The sequence below is a fragment of the Castor canadensis genome, chromosome 11 (genome assembly GCF_047511655.1).
Source record: "Castor canadensis chromosome 11, mCasCan1.hap1v2, whole genome shotgun sequence".
Classification (NCBI taxonomy): Eukaryota; Metazoa; Chordata; class Mammalia; order Rodentia; family Castoridae; genus Castor; species Castor canadensis.
The window spans coordinates 47,514,276-47,537,777 of NC_133396.1; the positions used below are offsets into that span (position 1 = coordinate 47,514,276).

Below are 23,502 nucleotides of genomic sequence, written 5' to 3' on the forward strand. Positions count from 1 at the left end.
CTCCGGGCGTAAACACCCAGCAACGTGACCGGAACTGGCGAACGAACGGGAGGGGGGCGGGGGGCGGGAGAGATAAGGGGGGAAGGGAGGGACCTGGGACCGGCGGGGAGGGGCCGTGGGCGGGGCGGGGGGGAAGGGAGGCTGGCGGCGCGCGGGCGGGGGGAGGGGGGGAACCCAGGGAGCCCCGGGAGCCAGACTTAAGGACCCCGGCGGGCAGCCGAACTCTCGGAGTTGCCTTTGGCTGGGAGCTGGAAAGGGAACCCTGGAATCCCGCTGGCGGACTTGGCAAGTGAGGGCGCGGCGACAGATCAGCACCGCGGACAGCGCCCAGGCCCACAGGCCGCGAACTGCTCCGCCCCTCGGTCGACCCCGCGCAGCCAGAAGCAGGGCCCGCAGCCTCCTAGGGAAGGGCTGGGGTGGGGGCAAGCTGCCCGGGGACCTGAAAATCTGCACCTTGTCTAGCCGGCAGCAAAGCCGCGCCAGACCTCTCACAAGCTGTGTGACCTTGGGTGAGTCACATCACCTCTCTGGGCCCCAGTTGATAAGATACTCCATTTCCCCCTATATGAGGGTCCGAACAGCCAATGCAAGATCTTTTATAAAACTCTAAAGTCTGTAACAAGTACAAGGCACTGATGTTGATCCGTTTAAGGAGGCTTCTGGAGTTCTACTGCTTGCTTGTTATTCTGGCTGCGCCAATAATCTTCCTCCTCCCCAGGCCTTGGTCTCCTTGCCTATAAAATGGGAATGTTAGTGGTCTACGTAGTTCATAAGATCTTTGGGTCGTTGTGAGGATTAAATGAATGAGAACCTATAAAGTGCTTATGACAGGGCTGAGTGCTCATTAGACATTTGTGCTCTTGATGGCTGATGGCAAAGGACCAGGTGCATTATGAGTGGCAGTGGCAGGTGGCTCAGAGCTTCCCCTGGGAAATTCTTCCATCCCTGCCTTAGACACGGGAGGAAGGGGCCAAAGAGATTCAGACTAAAGCTAGATTCAGGCCTAGCTTTTTCCATCCTGAAGCCAGCCAAATACTTCTTCCCTAATCTTTCCTCCTGAACCAAATTTCCAGAGAAAACTTTACCCTTCCTTCCTTCCTTCCTTCTTTCCTTTCTTTCTAGAAACTCTCTATCCTCCTGTCTCAGTCTCCTAAGTTCTGGGATTACAGGTGCACACCACTATGCCTAGCTTCTGGGCAAATCTTTAAGGCTTAACTGGACTTGGGTGCCAATGAATAAAAGCTTTAGCTGCTCCTGGCAGATTCTAAGCCTCACAGTTGAAGGAATGACTGTCTTTGGTGACTTGACAGGCAATGGAGTTTGTATTCTGTTCTAATGCCTCTCAAATGCCACCCTATAGGAACTCTAGCTTCTAACTGTGCTGTTGGTGGTCCCTCTTCATCCTGTCTAGAAAATTCCTAGGACAGAAGCACAAAAGCCATCCTGGTCCTGGTGTTGTTTTCTAGCTCCTTGATCTCCTTCCTAGAGGACTGTATTCCTAGGCCAAGTGTCTCCAGCAGGGGGATGGGTTCTGATGAACCACCTACAACAGTAAGAATGATGAAAGGTATATTTGGAATCTCCAAAAGATGAGGTATAAAGGAGCCTGAAAACTTGGGCTCTGATACCAGCTCTGCCACTTATAAGCTAATTCTGGGCAAGTCTTAGCCTCTCTGAGCTCTAGTTCTTCCTCAGTAAAATGGGAAGAACATCGAGTCTGACAACAGGATCCTTGTAAGAGTGTTGTGAGATGTGAATGAAAGCTTTTATGTATGTGTGAAGTACACATGGATAGGAAGGTTATGACCAAGTCCCAAATGTTCTCTGTGTCCTATATCAAGATGAATCCTGAAACTCTGGTTTCTGTCTGAGAAGTGGTCCTGTTTGTACATGGGGGTCTACAGCTTTGCCACAAGAAGAGCTTCTTACAGAGCTGTGCAGCTGACCACACTTCCACATGGACTTCAAAAACATCTAAGGCTACCCTCGGGAAACTTGCAACATATTTGACTGGGACAATATCTATATGTGAAACAAAAAAATGACATGTATAAATCACCCAAGGAGCATCTGAAAGTGATCGAGCCACCAGAGCTGAGAATATTGCTATGTGAAGGGAGAGCTAGGGCCTGAACTTGAAGGTCAGGGGACTTGGGGCTTCCTCCTTGGAAGAGGTTTAGAAATCACCGGTGAACACACAGAGCAAAGCTGACTGCACGTGTTATGAGATGGGAGATGATGATGTTGATAATAATAAATGTTATTATGCACTTTGTATGTGATAATTTATTAAATGCTATTTAAATTTTTTTTCTATTTTAAAATTAAACTTGTAACAAAATAAAAGTGTATAAAAAGTACACATCTAGTTCCAGAAGTAACCATTATTTTGAGTGGAGCACTTTACCCAAGTAATTTCATCTAAACTTCTGAGAATTCCTCTCTTTCCCTTGCAAGGCACCTCTGTGTCAGTTACATTCTTCATCCCCAGTTCTTTTGTCATTTCTGTAGTTGAGTGTAATGGGAAGCCTAGATGGGGATCCTGAAGATTTATGTAATCTTGTCTTTTTTTTTTTTTTTAAAGAAAGAGAACAGTCTGTGTTACCCAGGCTGGCTTTGAACGTCTGGGCTCAATCAATCCTCTTGAGTAGCTAGGATTGCAGGTGCACACTGCCTTGCTCACCTTTGTAATGTTGTTTTATTTTTGTTTGTTTGTTTGAGATAGGGTCTCCCTATGTAACTCAGGTTGACCTTGAATTTATGGTCCTCCTGCCTTAGCCTCCTGAATGCTGGGATTACAGGCATGCATGGGTTTATTGAACACAGGATAGTGCTGGACTCCCCTAGAAACTTATAGTGTTCTGGGCCATGGGCCCACAGTCTACACGGGGAAGCAAGTCTTGTTCTTCTGTCTGCATAGTTTCTGTCCTGCAAAGCATATGGGCTGTCCTGAGATAGGAGACAGGTGAGTTGGGAGGGCTGGTGTAATGTATGGACAACCTCTGTGTTTGTAAACACTCTTTTTTTTCAGCACTGGGTTGAACTCAGGGCCTACATCTTGAGCCACTCCATCAGTCCTTTTTTTCTGTGATGGATTTTTTTTTTTTTTTCCAAAATAGGATCTCGCAGGCTATTTGCCCAGGCTGGCTTTGAACCGCAATCCTCCAGATCTCTGCCTCCTGAGTAGCTAGGATTACAGAAGTGAGCCATCGACGCCAGGCTGTAAACAATCTTAACTCAGTTCCTTTACACCAGACTTGGGATTCATGTGACAATTATACTCCCAGCCAGGCTGGTCTACCGCCCTTCCATAATGAACCAGATACTGGAGTGGATGGGAGGTTGAAGGGCGGAGTGAAGCTTGTCCTAGGGAGGGGCTAGGCCAATGCCATACTGTTTTAATTACTGCCACTTTACAATACTTCAATCATTTACAGGACAAAACAGCTTTCACTTAAAGCATGTAGAATAGTTCAATTTTTATGCATAACCTTCTGGGTAGGTAGAACAAGTGTTACATGGGAGTAAGGAACAGAAGGATTAAATGAATTGCTTCTTCCCTCAGCAAGTCAAATTTCCCTTTAGTAGGGCTGGGAAAGCCGAACTCGGGTGCGGCTCCACAAGCCCGACGACGTAGAAGAACGCGGAGGGGACAGGCTGTAGTCCCGCGTGCAACTGCGGGGGCGCGCGGTGACCCAGACCTAGCCCGCTCAGGGGCGGGGCCGCGGCCGCACGGGAGATGAGTGCGGCGCCCTCCGCACCGCCCGGGCTCTGGCCCCAGCCGCCTCGCGCCCGCCCCGCCCGCCCGGCCCCGCGCCGCACCCCGCGACTGCGAGCGCGCCCTCGGCACTGGCCCTGCGGCAGCCGGAGTCGGAGCAGCCTCCGCCGGGCAGGGAGCTGTCGGCCGGGCGAGGCATGGCAGGCCGCCGGGCGCCGGGGGAGAAGCGCTGGCAGCTGGTGCGCTGGTGAGTGGGCAGCGGGTGGCCGCGGCCTGGTGCGGGCGCTAACCCGCGTGCCCTGCGCCCCGAAGCTGGGCCTGACCGAAAGGAGCGGGGACAGTGGTCCAAAGTTTCTTCCTGAGCTGAGAGATTGCAGGGCCGGGTTGATGGAGAGGTGTTGGGCTGCCGGATCAAAGTCACCCGGCGTCCCCGCGCGCGTCTTTGCGGCTGTCCAGAGAGATAGGCGCGGCGCCCGGGATCCTGGGCGTGACGTTAGACTTTGAAGGGACCCCGGTCCTCCTTCCACAGGCACACCGGCGGGGTTCACCCCCCGGTGTAATCGGGGGAAGGGTCCCCGCCTACCTCTGTTCCTTCTGCTGCCCAGGGTGGGGTTGCAGACCTGGGCCCCAACAAGGCACAAGTCACAGCCTCTAACCCTGTGTTCAAAGAGAAGCCCCAGTTCATCACCAGGGACCCCTAGAGTGTGGGCACTTTGGGGACGGGGGCTTAGAGAATTGGGGCTAGGAGGTATGGCGTAGGTGGGCACTTGCTCCTTTACCCCACCGCCATCCCTCCAAGGCTGGGAAATCAGAGCCTGCCGGTGTCAGGTTACAGGACTGCAGGCTGAGAAGGTTTTCAGACTCACCACAGCCCAGTCACCCAGGCTGGGCCCTTGGAACACAGGGTCCTCTCTCTCCCCTGTTTCCGAAGTCCTTATGTTCAGAGCTGCCAGGGTCTTGATCCAGGGCAGCCTGTTCAGCCCACCACGGTCCTGGGAGGACTCCAAGATCTAAGATCTCCAAGATCTAAGGCAGAATGTCTGGCAGAGACCTCACTCCCATCCCAAATCATCCTACGCGCACCAGGGGCAAGAGACATTTCCGAAGTAGCATTCCTGGACACATAGCATCTAGTACTTCTGAGTCTAAAATACAAACCACAGTAATAGTATCAATAATAACAACAGGGACTTCACTAGCATTTCCCAGGGCTCTGTGGTCATCAGGATTCAGGTATTGACTCCCTTACTTTTCACAGTTACACTCAGAGAACGGTATTAGCACCCCTATTTTATAGATGAGGAAACTGAGGGTCAGAGAGGGAAAATGATTAGTCAAGGTCACAGCAAAATATGACAGAATTTGAATCTACGCCTTGTTCAAGGGTTTAACTCCTTTGTTTTGCCCATTTCCTGGACTGTCCCACCACCTCAGACTGGCCACACATACAAGTTCACGTTGTCAGAGAATTCCTGCAAGTCAGCAGGAGGAATCCCCAGTGTATTTCCAAGTTTGTTATTTAGCAATGGAATCCCTCCTCCAATGGTACGCCAATATATAAATCATATGAAAGTAGAATCTGAAGAGTTGTGGGGGGGGCAAGAAGTTACTTAGTATTCTCTTCTTCAAAATGAGGCACAACACTGAGATCCCAGGACTTCCCAGAACTGACATTCCAGATCAGTTCTCTCCATCACAGTGGCAGAGACAGTTTTAAAGGGATAGGTTTTGGTTACTCACTCACAGTCACCCCACTCCCACTCCTTGCTGCCTGCGCAATCTGACTGAGTTGGATCTTGGGCTGAATCTGATGAAGCAAAGAGCATTCTTAATGCCTAATTGTTTTTGTTTTTGTTTTCTGGTACTGGGGTTTGAATTCAGGGCCTACATCTTGAGCCACTCTGCCAGCCCTTTTTTGTGAAGGGTTTTTTCAAGATAGGGTCTCACAAACTATTTGCTCTGGCTGGCTTTGAACTGCATTGTTCCTGATCTCTGCCTCCTGAGTAACTAGGATTACAGGCCTCAGCCTTTCTAAAAGGTCCTGAGGATGTGACCTAAGTGGTCTGGTTGCTGGTAGGAATCAACTCCAAGTGGCTTGAAAGAAAAGAAAATTTATTGGCTCACAGTGCTGAAAACTCTAGGAATTCTTCATGTTTTGAGCACAACTGGATTTAGGTGCTCAAATAATGCCACCAAAAAGTACCCAGCTCACTTTATCCCTCTGCTTGCCTCTGTTCCAGTTTATTCATTTATTCCTTGGGGGAAACAAGGTGATTATTAGAAGCTGCAGAAAGGCCTCCAGATTTACAACCCTCATGGAAAGAAGCTTCCACTTCTTAAAAATTGTAGCCCAGTTCTCTGGAAGGCATCTCATTGGCCTGACCTAGGTCACATGCCCATTTTTGAGCAAATCACGGTTGCCAAGGGGGTGAGTGGCCTAACTGGCCAAGGGGGATAAGTGTCCCCCATGGGTGGGGCTAAATCAGCTCTACTCAAACAGAAATTTGAGGATTTGGGGAAGAGGGCAGGGAATTGTCACTGAGCAACAAAAACAGTTGATGCCCATTTACCCTTTCAGAACCACCACCTACCTTCTTTGGACTCTCCAAACTCTCTACAAAATACCAAAAATTAAATTACAATTCAATTAGAATCATCAATTCATTATTATGTATGTGTGGTTTTGTTTGTTTGTTTTGACATTCCTGTTATGTCTAAAGGCCAGTGCTGGGCGCTGCCCAGTTTCAACTTTAGGGCTTAGAGTCTAAGGGAGCTGATGGAGGATAGAGACTAGGGCTGGATGAGCAGCTAAAAGGGGACGCATGGTGCTCTGGCAACATTCTTTTTGTTGGTAGCAGAATATTTAAATGTAAGTTTGAACCATAATTTCTGTACCTTGCCTCTACTGATGATCTTTTATGGCATTTCACATGTAGTCAAGTGCTACTAAATGACAAGGAAATGCATGGTTAGATGGTTTCATCATCATACAGTGTACTTACACAAACCCAGAGGGCATAGCCTAGGCTCTATATAGCCTGTTGCTCCTAGGGCCATGATGAAGGAAACAAGGTGAGATAAAAATCAAGCATAAGAGAAAATGATGAGCTGGGTGCTGCTGGCTCACGCCCATAATCCTAGTTACTCCTACTCAGAAGGTAGAGATCAGGAGGATTGAGGTTCGAAGCCAGTTGGGACAAATAGTTCATGAGACCCTATCTCAAAAACCCCATCACAAAAAAGGTGTAGGCTCCAGTTCAGACCCCAGTACTTCAGAAACAGAGAGAGAGAGAGAGAGAGAGAGAGAGAGGAGAGAGAGGAGAGAGATTTAATCAAGATATGCAATAAACAGAACTGTGAGGCATAACACAGCATACTGTTCTATAGTAACTTTATTTTATTTTTTCCAGCACTGGAATTTGAACTCAGGGCCTCACACTTGTTAGACAGGTGCTCTTACCATTGTAGCCCTTCCACCAGCCCTTTTTTGTGATGGGTTTCTCAAGAATTGGCTGCCAACTGCAATCCTTCTGATCTCTGTCTCCTGAGTAGCTAGGATTATAGGTGTGAGTCACTGGCACCTGACTATAGTAAGCTTTTTTAAAAATATTTTTTATTTATTATTTTTGAGGCAGGATCTCACTATGTTGCCCAGGCTGACTTCAAATTCCCATACTTAAGGGATCCTCCTGTCTCGTCTCAGTTTCCCTTGTAGCCCAGCTACTAGGCTTTATCTTTTCTCTCTTTTTTTTTTTTGAAGTAGTGGGGTTTTTTTGTTTTTGTTTCTTTTTTGGTGGCACTGGGGTTTGAACTCAGAGCCTCACACTTGCTAGTGCCTTTTGAGCCACCAGCGCCTAGCTAGTGGTGGGGTTTGAACTCAAGGCCTTGTGCTTCTAGGCAGACGTGTTACCAAAAGCTGCCAGCCCTTTTTGCTTTTGTTATTTTTGGATATGGTCTTGCTTTTTTTTTTTTGCCCACTTACCAGTAGACCACCAGGATGTGGTCTCGTTTTTATACCTGGACTGCAGTCCCCGTATCTACAATTCTCATGTAGCCGGAATGACAGGTGTGCACTACCTTGCTGAGCTTTTTATTGGTTGAGATGGGTTATCACTAACTGTTTGCCTGGCAGACTTCAAACTGTGATCCTCCAGATCTCAACCTACCAAGTAGCTAGGTTTCAGGCATGAGCCACTGGTGCCTGACTTTTCTTTCTTAGTGGTGTCCTTTGGAGCACAAAAGCTTTAAATTTTAATAATGTCCAATTTGTTAATTTTTTTCTTTTGCTTTTGATGTCTTTACTAAGAAATCATTATCACCAGGCGCTTGTGGCTCACTCCTGTAATCCTAGCTGTTCAAGAGGCAGAGATCAGGAGGATTATGGTTTGAAGCCAGTCACATGCAAATAGTTCGTGAGACCCTATCTCAAAAAAGCCAATCACAAAAATGGGCTGGTGGAGTGGCTCAAGGTGTAGACTCTGAGTTCAAACCCTACTACCGCAAAAAAAAAAAAAAAAAAAAGAGAAAGAAATCATTGTCTATTCCAAGGTCATGAAGTTTTACCCCTATGTTTCTTCTAAGAGTTTTATAGTTTTAGGCCCTACATTTAGTCTTTGAATTAAATTTTGCATATGGTATGTGAAAAGGGTTCAACTTTGGCTTCTGCATATGGGTAACCCAATGCTCCAGAATCGTTTATTGAGAAGACTATTTTTTCTCAGTTGAATTGTCTTTGTACTCTTGTTAGAAATCAAATGACTGTGTTAGGGTCTATTTCTGCACTCTCAGTTTGATTCCTGTGGTGTATATGTCTGTCCTTATACCTATACTATGTTATCTTGATTAAGGTAGTTGTATAGTGACTTTTGAAACTGGGAAGTGTGAACTCTCCAACTTCTCCTTGCTCATGGATGTTTACTTTAAACTTTGCATTATAGGCCAAAATTACTTTATTTTGTTGCTCAGATTGCCCATTGGAATTTTTTTTTTGGCGGTACTAGGATTTGAACTCAGGGCCATGCTTGCTAAGCAGATACTCCACCACTTGAGCCACTCTGTAAGCCCAAGAAGGGCTTCCCTAATCAGAAATTGAACCCAGTCCTCAGCAGTGAGAGTGCTGAATCCTAATCACTAGACTGCCAGGCAGTGTCCCATTGAAAATTCTTGTAGTTGTTACTGTTTTCCTTTGATGGACCCCAATCACTGTTGTTTTTTTGTTGTTGTTTGTTTTTTGTTTTGTTTTGCTTTGCAATACTGGGCCTACACTCAGGGCTTTGCATTTGCTAGACAAGGGCTCTATCATTTGATCTATGTCCCCAGCTCATGTGCTTTTAGCTGTTTTTTGCCTGAGCCAGCCTCAAACCTTGATCTTCCTGTCTGTCTCTGTACTAGTTGGGATTATAGGCAGGTACCACTACACCCTGGCCCTTGTGCTTGGTTTTGGGAGTGGTGGTGGTACTGGGTTTTGAACTCAGGGCCTCATGCTTGCTAGGCAGGTGCTCTATCTTCTGCGCCACACTTTTTGCCTGGGGCTGACCTTGGACCTCAAGTCTCCTGTCTCTGCCTCCTGATTAGCTGGGATTACAGACATGAGCTACTATACTCAATGGCTTCCTTACTTTTTGACACTATCAGATGCTCCAGGTTCATCTCGTATAATCCTGCCTCAATTCCAGAATCAGTAATTTTTGAAGGATCCATTTTATGTTGGAGAATGGTACTAGAAATTAAGATTCAGTACTAGAAGGAAGAACACAGATTAGGCCCATTTTAGTGGCTCAAGCCTGCCTAGCAAGCATGAAGCCCTGAGTTCAAACCCCCCAGTGCTGCCCCCCCCAAAAAATGTAGAAATTAAGATTTGGATTCTAGTTAATTTATGCTCAGTTAGGCTGGTGGAGTGGCTCAAGTGGTAGAGCGCTTGCCTAGCAAGCATGAGGCCCTGAGTTCAAACCCTAGTACCACCAAGGTGGAGGAGAATATATATATATATATCTTCAGTTCTTTGATTTTTTTTTTTTGGCAGCACTGAGGTTTGAACTCATGGTTTCATGTTTGCTATAGGCAGGCACTCTACCACTTGAGCCACTCTGCCCATCCAGTCCTTTGATTTTATGCTCTAAGTATTTTCTCCAAATATGTCAACATACAGTACATGTGTTATATCTATCTATCTATCTATCTATCTATATGAATATGTATATATATTTCTGTTGTATTTAGAAACTTCCTGGAAGGATATTTTGGCAGGCAGAGATGGGGGGAAAGGTGACATTCTGAGGTGAGGACATATACCAGTTGGAAAGTGCAGGATGTGTTTGGAACAATAGCACTGATGACATTGGCTGGGGGATTACATCCATGTAGGAGAGGAAGATGACATAGGGCTCTAGAGAGTAGAACCAGGTGGTAGTGGGGCTTGAGTGCTCAGCCAAAGAGTTTATATTTAATTCGAACAATGAGAGTCATGAAATGTTCTTGAGCATTGATTTTTGCATGTGTGTAGTGATGGGGATCAAACCAGGTCTCATGCATGCTATGCAAGAGCTCTACCACTGAGCCACACCTCCCGTTATAAATATTCTTGCAGTACTCTTAGTGATGCAAGAAAATCTCCAACTTCCATTAGCAGCTGGCTGTGCTGTTTGATAGAATATTGACCTCCAGGATACTGTGTAGGAATTATTTTGCAGCTGGGCGCCAGTGACTCATGCCTATAATACTAACTAGTTGGGAGGCAGAGATCAGGAGGATCATAATTCAAAGCCAGTTCAGGTAAGTAGTTCACAAGACCCTATCTCGAAAATACTCAGTACAAAAAAGGGCTGCCAGAGTGCCTCAATTGGTAGAGCGCCTGTGCAGTAAGTGTGAGTTCCTGAGTTTAAACCCCAGTACTGACCAAAAAAAAAAAATTTTTTTTTGTTACAAGAAACCTGGATCCAAACTAGCTAAAGTGAAAAACAAACCAAAATCAAAACTCTAACCTTATTGGCTCATTTTCCTGAATTACCCTGACTAATGGCTTCAGGCTTCTATCTAGGAACTGTCTTCTAGGCTCTGCATCTTTGTGATTGGCACCATGTTCTTACTGACCTCTTTTTTTTTGCATTGATTATTTTTGGGATAGAGTCTTGCTCTATGCCTGGGTTGGACCTTGATCCTCCTATTTGTGCTTCCCCAGAAGTTGGGATGATGGGTATACACCAGCATGCCCACCCATGATATGGTGTCTTAAGAACTTTTTGCCTGGGCTGGCTTTGAATACTGATCCTCGTGATCTCTGTCTCCCAAGTAGCTAGGATTATAGACTTGAGCCACCATGCTGGGGAAGGGTCTCTTTTTAAGGGCAGTAATACCATTTATGAAGGCTTATCCCTAATGACTTACCTCCCATAAAACTCTACCTCCTACTACCATTGTCTTGGGGTGAGGATTTCAGCGTATGAATTTTGGGGAACAAAACATTCAGACCATAGCACTGGGTATCATGACCTCTTTCTTTAGCAACTAGTTCTTGCTTTTCTTTTTTCTTTTTTTTTCCTTTCCTTTTCTTCTTTCTTCTTCTTCTTTTTTTTTTTTTTGTGCTGGTATCAAAGCCATGGCCTTGCCCATGCTAGGCAAGTACTCTACTACTGAGCTACATCCTCAGCTTTTGTTTTTTTTGAGATCAAGTCTTGCTGTGTAGCTCAGGCTGGTCTTGGACTCTCAATCCCCCTGGTTGAGTCCTGGGATTACCGTGTGCACCACCACTCTCAGCATTGCTAAAGTTTCATTGACTGATAAAGCTGAAAAATTTGGCCCTATGCAGTATTTACTCAGTATACCACTAACTGGAATTGAAGATACATGGCGGGTTAACGGAAGATATTTGGGGATGGTCAGTCTGTTTTGCAGATGCAGTCCAATTCAGCAAACACATTATTACCATATTGGGGTTGTTAATGAAGATAATCTATGGCAGAACATTACTGGGATGGAATGGTTACTGTTGCTGTTGTGATTTTTATGGCGGGCTGACTCTGAAGGCCAGAGGATCTCAGAGCCAGATAAGGTCCAGTCTTTACACTCTAGTGGAACACATAAATAACTCATGTAGAGGCGAGCAGAGAGATCAAATGCTGTGATCAAGGTTAAGCAAAGCAACCTAGGAGACTTAGCACTGCCTGGGCTTCTGGCTGGGAGATGGGACAGATTCTGAGGCAGTGTGGTTTGGGGCAGAGATGGAGGGCAGTTCAGCTAGAAGCACAGCCTGAGAGAAGGCTCTGAGGTAAGAAGAGGCACCAGAGCATGTTTGAGAAGAACAAATGCATCAGGGATGGAGTGGTCTTTGTGGGTGAATGGCGGGGTCGGGGGGCATGGGGAGTGTGTAATGGTGGGAAATACTGGAACAAGGCCAAATGTGATGGTTCATACCTATAATTCCAGCTACTTGGAAGGCTGAGGCAAGATCACAAGTTCAAGGTCAGCCCAAGCAATTTAGCAGGACTCTGTCTCAAAATAAAATTAAAAAGGGCTGGGGGTGTAGCTTAATGGTGGTGGACTTGCCTAGCATGTGGGTGGCCCTGATTTCAATTCAGTTCTTAGCATCACACACACACACACACACACACACACACACAACTGAATAGGGAACAACTGAACATTTAAGGTGAGTAGTGTAGATGACATTTTGTATGCATTCAGAAGCCACTGACCTTTTGGAATGGGGTGGAACTGACCAGATATGTGTTGGAGAGTGGGGTTGATTCAGATGAAGGAGAGGATGGATGCCAGTGGCTGATGGTGCAAGGAGGGCCTGGCCTCTGCTCTTTCCTACATGTGCAATCTCAGACAAGTTCACTTCTTTCTCTGAGCCTCTTCTTCCTCATCTCTAAAATGGGACGAACCAGTTCCACAGGGTTTGATGTGGGGCTTAGAGGAGAGAGTGTGAGGTGTGGTTTTCTCTCAGGGATGCATGTGAGGCATGTGACTGGAGGAGACTGAAGAGGATGGTGGGAAGGGATGGTGATCACGATGAACACATGGCAAGGATTTCCTGTGTATTATCTCATTTAATCCTCACACAACCCTTCAAAGGGTGCCATAACCCCTTTTGACAGATGAGGAACCAGGGACTCACAGGGAAAATCCCTTACCCACAGCTAAAATACAGGTTGGGGTTGCCAGAAAGTCTGATAGCCATTTTACTACAGTCCCTTCCCCTTATATCTGGAAGATGGGATGCAGGGAGGAGGGAAGTGCTGGCTGGGTCTGGTTCGGACAAGGAGGTGGAGAGGGTGCTATGGCTGAGGTTTATCTCACATCAGGGCAGGGCTGAGTGGTGAGTGAGGAGAGGCTTGGAGTGGGCCTGCTGTCCCCTCAGGGGCCTGTGTGTGCCTAGTGGAACAAAGAACAACTTGAGGTGTGGTCTGTCACCCTGGGAGTGGCCCTGTGCCTGCTCTGAGGCTATTCCTCACCTATTAAATAAAGCTATCAGACCAGATTAGTGACCCTTTGGGATTTTTCTGTCCCTAACAACCTAGGACTTCATGATAAGAAGAGGTCTTTTAAAATTTATTTATTTTTTTGGCAGCACTGGTGTTTGAACTCAGGGCCTCATGCTTGCTAGGCAGGCTTATACCACTTGAGCCACTCTACCAGCCAAGAAGAGGTCTTAAATTAAAAGGTAATCATTTACTTTTTGAAAACACAATGTAGCTATGTGGTTTGCATTCAAAGGGACCAAAACAGTTACAGTCCTCTCCAGACACTTGGTTCCCTTTCCTTGGAGGCAAACAAGATTGCCAGTTTATCAGTGTGATTAGTTTCCCTATTGACAGAAGCATGTCACTCAGAACTGAATCTTCTTCCAAGTATGGAAGAAGTCAGAAACATCACCAGAATAGGATGGGATTAGTCAGGGTGAGCTTCGTGGAGGAGCCAACCTCTGAGCCACAGTTTATAAGAAGGAACTCATCTGGGGGCAGGAAGCAGGTTACAGAGGAAGATAGCTTAGCTCACTCATATGTCCTCTGATTGTTCTCCATCTCTTGCCCTCTCCTATCCGAGCCATCTGCCTTGAGTGTAAAATGTGGTCTGTGTGTGTGGGGGGGTCAGTGTGATGGGGGAGGAGGAAATGAGAGGGTACTGGGGAGTGAAGACAATTGAGGTACATTGCATATCATATATATGCTAAGATTATATATCTATTATAATATATATTATATATATATATATATATATATATATATTATGTGGGGTGTTCAGGAGGTGATTAGGTCAAGAGAAAGACATTGTGAGAGGGACTCTAGCTCTTATAAGAAGAGACATGAGAGAGGTGATTTCTCTCTGCCATGTGAGGATGAAATGAGAAAATGGCCACTTGCAAGCCAGGAAGAGGGCCCTCACCAGACCCTGGTGCCTTGATCTTGGACTTCTAGCCTCCAGAACTGTGAGAAATAAATGTCTGTCACTTAGGCCACCTGATCCATGGTATTCTGTTACAACAGCTCAAGCTGACTAGGACAGTCCTTTTTGTTCTTTGTGGCTCAGCTGCACCTGCAAATCCCACCCCTCCACCCCCTAGTAAATGGCCTGGGTCCCCCAGGCAATAGCAAAAAAGCTGCACATTTTTTCCCACATTGGCACTTTACCCAGTTTATAATTACACATACACACACACACACACACACACACACACACACACACATCCTCAGTGAAACTTTGGGATAGGTAACAGCTCTTCTGTATGACAAGTTACATTGTTTAAAGATCACTTTCCCACACCCTTCCCACCCTGTTTTTCCTTCCCCTCCCAGGGGGGAATGATTTTTATTACCTTTTAGTCTCTAGAGCTTGTATATATAAAGATAAGCAAGTAATAATTTCTACTTTATTTCCCTCCCCCTCCCTTTCAAGATCCATTACCCATACTGCTCTGAACTTGATTTTTTTTCTCTTAATGTGTCTTGGAGATCCTGCATTATAGCACATAAGAACCCTCATTTAAAACCTTTCTTAGGTTGTGCTCAAATGGTATGCTTTAGCAAGTGCAAGGCCCTGAGTTCAAACCCTATGCTGTCAAAAAAAAAAAGTATTCTTACCAGTGGGAGGGGAGAGGGTGGAAGGAGGTGAAAGGAGAGGGTGAAGGAGTGGTGGTGAATATGTTCAAAGTACTTCATATGCATGTATGACAATAGAATAATGAAATGTTAAAATTGTTTAAAAGAAAGGAAGGAGAGGATAAATAAGAGTAACGGGTCGAATTTAATCAAAGTACATTATATGCACGCATGGAAATATCACTATGTAGCCCCTTTGTGCAATTAATACCCACTATTAAAAAAAGAGGAGACAAACAAACAAACATGGCTACACGTGGTGTTACTGTAAAGACAAACCATGATTTATTTAACTAGTTCCCTACTGATGGCTGGCTGGGTTGTTCCCAGCCTGCTGCTGTTATAAACAATCTCACAGATAACCTGGGTCACATGTTGGAACAAGTAGATGCATTCTGCAAAGTGGAGAGTCACTGTGCTGAAAGGGAGATGCACTTGTAATGTAGACGGGTGTCGTCAGGTCCTCCTCCCACTGTAGTAGCAGGAGAGTCCCTGTAGTTCTGATGTACTTATTCATGTGATTATTGGATTACTTCTCTTTCACAGAACTGTAAAACTTAGGAGGGCAGGGAATATGTCAGTTTTGTTCATCCTCATAGGCACTCTATAATTTTTCTTTTTTCTGTACTGGGGCTTGAACTCAGGGCCTCACCCTTGCTAGGTAGGTATTTTACCACTTGAGCCACTCCACCAGCCCAACCACTCAATAAATTTTGAATTAACGAGTGGACTCATTCTACTGGGGTGGTAGCCCTTCTCCTGCTGTGACAGCAAGAAGTCCAGTGCCTTAGCCCTATGCGAGTCTTGCAGGATGTTTGGATCCCTTGCCTGTCCTCTACTTGCATTTCTCCAGTGACAGGGAACTCACCCCTTCCAAGTGACTCCTCTTAACTTTGGACAGCTAACTTCTAGACAGCTTTTCAATCTATTGAGTTGAAATCTGCTCTCCGTGGCTGCCTCTTCTTCAGGGCATTATACTGTGGTCCTCTGAAAATGGCTTTCTGGCAGATGAACAGGGGACGGGGTATTTGGCGATGGGTACTCCTTGTCTTTAACAACCTGGGCCAGCTCCCCAAAGGAAGCTTGGCAGAGCCCTGACTCCTTCCTCACTCTCTTCTATTCTGCCCACAGGTACGTGCAGGAAGGGCGGTTCCGAATTGAAGAGAGGACGCTGACAGCCTTCCAGTGGCTCTACAGCCCACAGCAACACCGCATCCTCAGCAGAGCCGACCTTGAGTCTCCCTCCAGGTAAAGGGGTTTTATGCCCTAGTCCTCATTCTTCAGCCTGGGCCCAGGAGCCCCCAGCTGTTGCCTCTGTAGCCTGCACACACTGGTCCATAAATCCACATTGGGAAACTTGGCCCTCAGTGGTGGAGGGTCCTGGGAAGAGTTTATCCGCCTGAGCCCGGTCCCACACTAGAATGCCCTGACTGACTGGAGGCAACTCTCCATTTCAGCTTTCTCCTCTGTAAAATGGGTATGAACATATTTCCCCTGCTTTCTGCTAGGAGATCATGGGTCCCCAAAGAATGATGCTTGCAGAGATTTCTTAGACCTGGAGATCAGCAGGTTCCTCTTTGAGAGAGAGGGTGGCTGACAAATTTGGTGGGCAGTCCTTGATTTGCTCTGGGTGGAGCAAGCCCTGCCTTCCTTATCTGTCTCCTCCTCCCTGCTAGAGAATCCAGCTGGGATCCTGAGTCTGGGAGGTGAGGGCTTTTCGTGACTCAGGTTCTGGCCCCAGGATAGCTGGTGTAACAGCTGCTGCCATACCCCTTCCTAAAACCTTTGCTAGCCCTAACCCTAGCCTTCTTCTCACTTGCCCCAGAAAAACCTCATTGCAGCAGCTTCTAAAATGGTAGAACAAAGAATGGCCAGGTCTTCCCTTCCAGGAGTGGTTGAATGAAGGAGGAAAGGAGGAATGTGATATGGAGGGCACATGTTCTTACTTCAGCTTCAGGTTGACCCCAGGAATCAGGCTTAGCAGTGATGGGAGAGTTCACCTCTTCTGACACCTGCTGGAAGTCCTATGTAGCTAAGAGCAGCAGATCTGCCTCCTCTTGTCTCACTGAAGATCGGTTTCAGAAGGTACAGGGAGCAGCAAAGGGGACGACTACCCTGGACCTGGTTCTGACCAATGAGGAAGAACAAATTGAAGATGTGGATGTGATAGGAACCCTGAAGAGGTGACTCAGGCCAACTGGGAATTTTTGTTATTTAGTGAAGTGCCCCAGACTCCAGAGAGTGGATTTCAAATAATGTAGAGAAAAGACAGAAAACCCCCAGGAACTTAATGCAAGAGTATTAGGAAGTGTGCAAAAATGAAATTCCAAGCTGGGAGCACATGCTGACCCAGTACTTGGGAGTCTGAGGCAGAAGGATTGGGAGTTTGAGGTCAGCCAGGGGTACATAATGGGACCCTATTAAAAAGAAGGAAGGAAGAAGGAAGTAAGGAAGGAAGGAAGGTGGAGGGAGAGAGGGAGGGAGAAAAGAAGGAAGAAAGATGGAGGGAGGGAGAAAGGAAGGAAAGAAGAAAGGAAGGAAGGAAGAAAAGAAAAAAGAAAGAAAGAAAAAGAAAAAAATTGATTCTGAGTGTATGGTTGAGACTGCTTGGAGGGAAAGAGAGAAAGGCTGGTGTGGCTGCCCTGGGAGCACTCTAGTGAGACGTGGACGTGAAGGACACACAGTCTAATTTAGTCTCAGGCCACCTGCAAAGCCCTCTTGCAGGCCAATTGCCATCTGGCATAAGGTAGCTTATTTCCTTTCCCTCAGAGATCTGTCCACTGTCTGACATCTTATCAGTCTGTTCGTCATTGTCTGTGTTCCCCGCTGGGTGGTAGGCTCTCTGGGGCCAGGACTTTTCCATTTTGCTCTTCTCTGTGCCCCAACATCATGCAGTCTCTGAACTCACAGGAAGGCTGGTAGGAGGCAAGCCCCAAGCCTGAGGTGGGCTTGCTAAACCTGACCAAGTTAATAGGGAGAGAAAAGCAGGAGGGTGGGACCTGAAGCTGTTAGAGCTGCTCAGTTTTCTGAGCCAGAGAACAAGAATGCCCTTCAAAGACACATTAGTAAAAGTTCTTTTTTACTAATGAAAAAGTACTAATGGAAGAGGAAAGCAATCATCTTAAGGCATGATGCAATCATTTAAAATAACTTCAGATTTTATCCCTGCAAAGGCTACATCCCAGGGAACTTGAAGAGGAGTCTTCCATAGTTCATAGTGATTGTACCCATTTTTGTTTGTTTGTTTTTGAGACAGGGTCTTGCTATATAGTCCAGGCTGGCTTTGAACTCATGATCCTCCTGCCTTAGCCTCTAGCTTCCTGGGTGCTGGGATTATAGGCATACACTACCATGTCTGACCAATTAAAAAAATGTCTGTTATGCTTTGTAAGAATAAACTGAGTGAATCTTCATAGCAATGTTATGATCTAGTTACTATTTTATTTTTCCTTTTGGAGGTACTGGGATTTGAACTCAGGACCTCATGCTTGCTAGGAAGTCTCCTTAGTATTGAGCCACTCCACTAGCTCTGTTTTGTGTTGGGTATTTTTGAGATAGGGGCTTGTGAACTATTTGCCCAGGGCTGGCTTTAAACCACAATCCTCCTGATCTCTGCCTCCTGAGTAGCTAGGATTACAGGCATGAGCCACAGGTGCCTGGCTGATCTAGGTACTGTTGTTCTTCCTGTTTTTCAGATGAAAATGAGACACAGAGGTTAATAACAGCTAGTGAGTGACAGTGCTCCAACCACTTTGCTCACTGCCTGTCAGAGAACAAGGCACAAACCTGAAGGTGGGAAGCAGGGAGTATAACATTTCTATCTCTGCAAAGGGGGAGAAGTGCCATCCACAAACCATAAATAAGTAGGCTGAGCATCAGTCTTGGTCAAGTTTCAGAGTCTGTTAATAAAGAGATGGTTTTGGGACACTCAGGGAAGAGGTCGGTAACCTTCACTTTCAAGTGAAGTTCCTGAGACCCCACTCTGCTGGGGGAAGCTCACTTGCTTTTCTGATTGATTTTCTAGACTAGAAATTGGATTGGGGGTGGTGGAATAGAGACAGTGATTGTGAGTTTCTGCAAGAAATTGTTCTTATTTCCTCCTGAAGCTTTGCAAGTGACACAGAGGAATATGGGCTGGGGGGTGGCTCAGCTAAGGAGGCTGATGAGTTGGTTGCTGTTACCTAAGCCCTATTCAGTGTATTTTATCTGTGCCTTGAGGAAGGATGTGGCTTGCATGCTGGTGACACTGTTGATGGTAGGAACCTGGACATCATATCAGCAGGGGAGATGGCAGCAATGGGACCCTACATGCCCTGGAAGCTGGATTCTAGGTCCAAATCTAGAACAGCAGGAAACCCTCTCTGAGGTCCTACTTCCCATAGTTTCATTCACCTATACTCAAACACAGCCTGAAATATTAAATGGAAAATTCCAGAAATGAACAATTTGTAAATTTTAAATCCTGTGTTATTCTAAGTCATCTGAGGAAATCTTCGTCTATTCTTCTCTGTCCTACCTGGAATGTGAATCCTCCTTTTATTCAGTGTATCCATGCTGTATAGACTACCTGCCTGTTGGTCAGTAGCTGCTTTGGCTATAAGATTGACTGTCCTGGTATTGCAGTGCTGTGTTCAAGTAACCTTATTTTAATAAATGGCCATAAACTGCCAGAGTAGTAATGCTGGAAATTTGTATATTTCAAAGAGAAACTGACAGTTCTCAACTTCATAATTGGTATGTATGTACAGATGCTCCTCAATTTATGATGGGATCACATCCCGATAAACTCACTGTAAGTTGAAAATACTAAATGCATTTAATTCACCTATTCTACTGAACACCATAACAGCTTAGCCTACCTTAAATGTGCTCAGAACACTTACATTAGCTTACAGTTGGGCAAAATCATCCAACATAAGGCCTGTTTTATAATAAAGTGTTAGTTATCTGATGCAATTTTCTGAATGCCTTTATCTCAAAAATGCTGGTAACTCAGTACACTGGCTTACTGGGAGTTATAGTCTCTGCTGCTGCCCAGCATCCCCAGAGAGTATCTTATGGCACGTCTCCAACTTGGAAAAACCCAAATTAAAAAATCAAAGTACATTTCCTACTGAATGCTTTTTTTTCTCCTCCCAGCACTGAGGCTTGAACTCAGGGCCTCATGCTTGCTAGGACTCTTATTGCTTGAGCCACTCTGCCAGCCCCTGAACGCTTATCATTTCCACGCTATCCTGACCTAAAGTCAACAACTTGTAAGTGGAGCCATTGTAAGTCCGGGATATCTTTATAGGAAAAAAACACAGTATATAAGGTTTTGGTACCATACGTGGTTTTAGGCATCTTTGGAATGTATCCTGGGAGGATAAGGGGGGACTTCTTATGGTTGTAGGTTAATAGGGATAGAGTGAAATCAATGTTGACTTCTTAAACCTGTCTGCATCTAGACAGCCAGGCAAGGGAATCAGAGCTGTCTGAGGGGTTCTGATTGAGTAGAATCTTAAGTGTGGCCCTATGTTTTAAGTGCTTGCCAAAGAAAACACTGGAATCTTGGGGTTTAAGTGCTCAGGGCAGAGTCCAGAGTGAGAGAAGAGATGGTCATGCTGTTCTGAGATTCAGACTCTCAGACAAAGATGAGTATTCTGTGAGTGGTGGTTGAGCACATCTCCTCTGCTAGAACCTGTGCCAAGGTTACCCTTCAGAACCAGGATGCTGGAGGGATTCAGACCTTCCTTTCTTCCTTCCACAGTTGTCCATTGTGATGGTGCTCTGTGTCAGGCTCTGGGATTTCAACGGTCCAGACAAGGGTAGTCCGTCCTGTATGAGATACACACCTACTGGGAGACAGACCAACATGTAAACACAGAGACCAGAGTTTCCAAGAGGGTCAGATGGTTGAATAAACTAAAACAGGGTGTGTGTAGGGTCTTTGAAAGAGGTGGCAAAACTCTCTGGGAAAACGACATATGAATTGAGTCCTGCATGACACAAGGGGACAGCACATGAAGGTGCTAGTGAGGGGTGCTGAGTGGGGCTTGGGAAAACACAGTACATGATGTGCAAGGGTATTCCTGCACGAGAACAGTAAGTGCAAGTCCCTAGGGATGTTCTAAAAGCAGAATGCTCTCGTGGCCGGTACAGAGTGAGGCCATGACCAAGGGGTTGTAGCGAAGATTTCTGTGCAATTAAAGAGCTTTTCAGCGTTTACAGCTGCCTGAGGACGTCACGAGCTGTCCCCTGAGGAAGAGAGCTTCCCATCACTAGAGGTGTGCAAGCCATAATGAGAGGCTCCCCTCCCTGTGGGTTACCAAGGAAAAGCCTCAAAGTACTCCAAAGGTTGGGTAGAGGATATTTCGTTCCCTCCACCCCTTCAAGTTCAGGAGCATCTTTGGTTTGACAGAAGCTGGGAGCTTGAGCTGCTAGGTCCAAGGCGGGGTGGGTATGGGTGGGGAGGGCAGTTTCAGGGGTTCTGCCAGTTCTGGAGGGTACCTCACTAACGAGTGTCCATAGTATGGCATTCACCCAGAGTGAACGCATGGATCTTTCCGTACTTCCGTGCCCCACTGCTGCGGGGCCCCATCCTCCAGGAACTTCTGTGGGCAGGTGGGCTTCTTCCTCCTGCTCTCTCCGGGTCCCCTGGACACGCCTGCCCCGCCCCGCGCCTTTGTTCCGGAGGAGCCGCCTTGGGCTGTCCTCTGGCGGTGGCGACGCGAGCGTCCCCACGACGAGCGCAGCGCTCAGGACCCGCTGTACCACCCACTCCGGCGCCCTCGTCGCCCCCGGTGCCCGCCTCCCGCCCCTCTCCGGCAGCTGCGCGGTGAGCACCGCCAGGACCAGGGAAGGGACAGCCGGGTGGCTGTGGCGAGGGGCGGGCGCTCCTGGTAGGCGGCCGCGAGAGGACCCCTGGCTCCCGCCGGACGCGGGCTGGGGCCGCGGGTGCGCGGCTCCGGAGATCGGGGGCGCGCCCGCCAGGTGTGCTAGCGGCTGCGGGCGGGCGGGCGGCGGGTGCAGCTTTGTGCGGGCCGGGTGTGCGCGTGTGCGCGCCGCGGTGACGGTGCACGCGACTGGGCGGGCTGCGAGGGAACCCCGGCACGCAGGGGGAAGGGGCTCGGGTCCGCATGGAGAGGGGTGAATGCCTCCGTTCCCCGCGCGCTGGCGTGGCAAGCTGGCGGGACTGACTGTTGACATTCCATCCACGACGGAGAGTGAGAAGGTCAGTGCCTCCGGGGCTGGGTTGTAATTCCACAGCCAGCCTGGATCAGGACGCGAGTCCTGGGTGTGACTGAGCGTGGAATTGGAGCGTATGTTGTGAGTGTGAATGCGCGTGTTGCAAAGCGATGTCAGCACGTATGGCCCGTGTGAAGTCTTGGCTGTGACTGTACAGAGTATGTTACGTTTGGGAGCTGGGGTGACTGTCCTCGGAAATCCCTGCCGGGTGGGGCACTGCACATGCATCCATGCAGGTGTGTGTGTGTGTGTGTGTGTGTGTGTGTGCATGCGTGAGTGAGATGTTGGCCAGCCCCTGTTGGAGTCTGGTGAGAGCTGACCAAGATCGAGGTCAGACATGGGTGTTTACAGGTGGCCAGTAGAAGGAAAAAAAGCCAGGGACCCCAGAAGGACCCCGTAGATAGGATGGATGACTTTTAAATTCTTTTATTATTTATTTATTTTGCAAAAGAGAATAAACCCCAGTTGATTCTCACTCCAGCGTGAGCCTGTTGCAGGGAGGGAAGCCAGGATGGGGGCTGCTGGCTGAGAGGCCTTCACCCAACTGTGGAGTAAGGCAGCCTCTAGCCTGATGCTTTTTTCTAGAACCTTGGGTGATGGGTGAGTGGGGGGTGTGGTGATGCCATTTCTGGGTGGAAGTCTAGGGCATGTGTTCAGAGGACCTCCAGAGTCTGTAAATGCTCCACTTAGGCTTTGCCACCAGCAGATGCTGTGTCTGGACCTGGAAGCTGGTTGAGGACATGCTTCTCTATACAGCCCCTCCCTCACCCTTCTTAACAAACCTGAAGGGCATTTCCATACAAGTATGGTTTGGGCTCTGAATCTGGGGATCTGCTTCTGCTGAGTGGTAACCTCACAAGGGAGTAATAAGGGGAACCTGAACCAGGCATCGGGGCATGCCTTGTGACCCTGGTGCTATCCCTTGATCCCCATAAGCCTCAATTTCCCTTATAGGAGAAGGCTCTGCTCTCCCTCATATGTCCCACTATAGGTGAGGAGTAAACAGAAAGCTCATCCTTCTGCGTGGAGGCCAGGAGTGACTCAGGGCCTGTGAGGTCTGGGGCAGTGATTCACCCATGGACTTGGGGGAGGTTCTCTCCACACCTCCAAGCAAGGGTGCTGGGTGGCTTCAGTCCATGGGCTGGGTGGGTGTCTCCTAGATCTGTCTGCTCAGGCTCCTGGAAGCTGCCTCCAGTCCCTCCTCCCTTGCCAGATGTTGAATGGGGGAGAGTGAGGCGTGGGGGGCCTGGTGAGTGTAGAATGGGGGACGGGAGCTGAAGACCCTCTGTGGTTGATGCTGGACAGAGACAGATGCTACCCTTGTGTAAGGCCAGGGCATGTCCAGTGGGACTCCTGCTCTGCCCAGGGTGTCAAGGTAATTTGGCAGGAGGTAGCTTCAAGAGAAGAGGATCCTCCCCTGGCAGGCACCCTCACAGCCCTCCTTTTCCTTGTTTCCATGAT

At 47.5% G+C, this 23,502-nt stretch overlaps 1 protein-coding gene across 6 annotated transcripts in view; it reads left to right on the forward strand.

The window, feature by feature from the left end:
* Positions 1-3,900: 3,900 nt before the first annotated feature.
* Positions 3,901-23,502, forward strand: part of Rap1gap2 (RAP1 GTPase activating protein 2) — a 226,847-nt gene continuing 207,245 nt past the window's right edge. For 4 of the 6 annotated variants that reach the window (XR_012438714.1, XR_012438715.1, XM_074046620.1 and 1 more), the window contains exons 1-2: positions 3,901-3,965; positions 15,946-16,062. Coding sequence is in view for 2 of the 6 variants with exons in the window: in XM_074046620.1 (XP_073902721.1) it covers positions 3,916-3,965; positions 15,946-16,062 (167 nt within the window). In the remaining 4 variants the exon portion in view is untranslated. Of the gene's footprint in view, positions 3,966-15,945; positions 16,063-21,869; positions 22,028-23,502 lie in introns of those variants that run through there. The other 2 variants (XM_074046626.1, XM_074046629.1) reach the window with 1 other exon arrangement.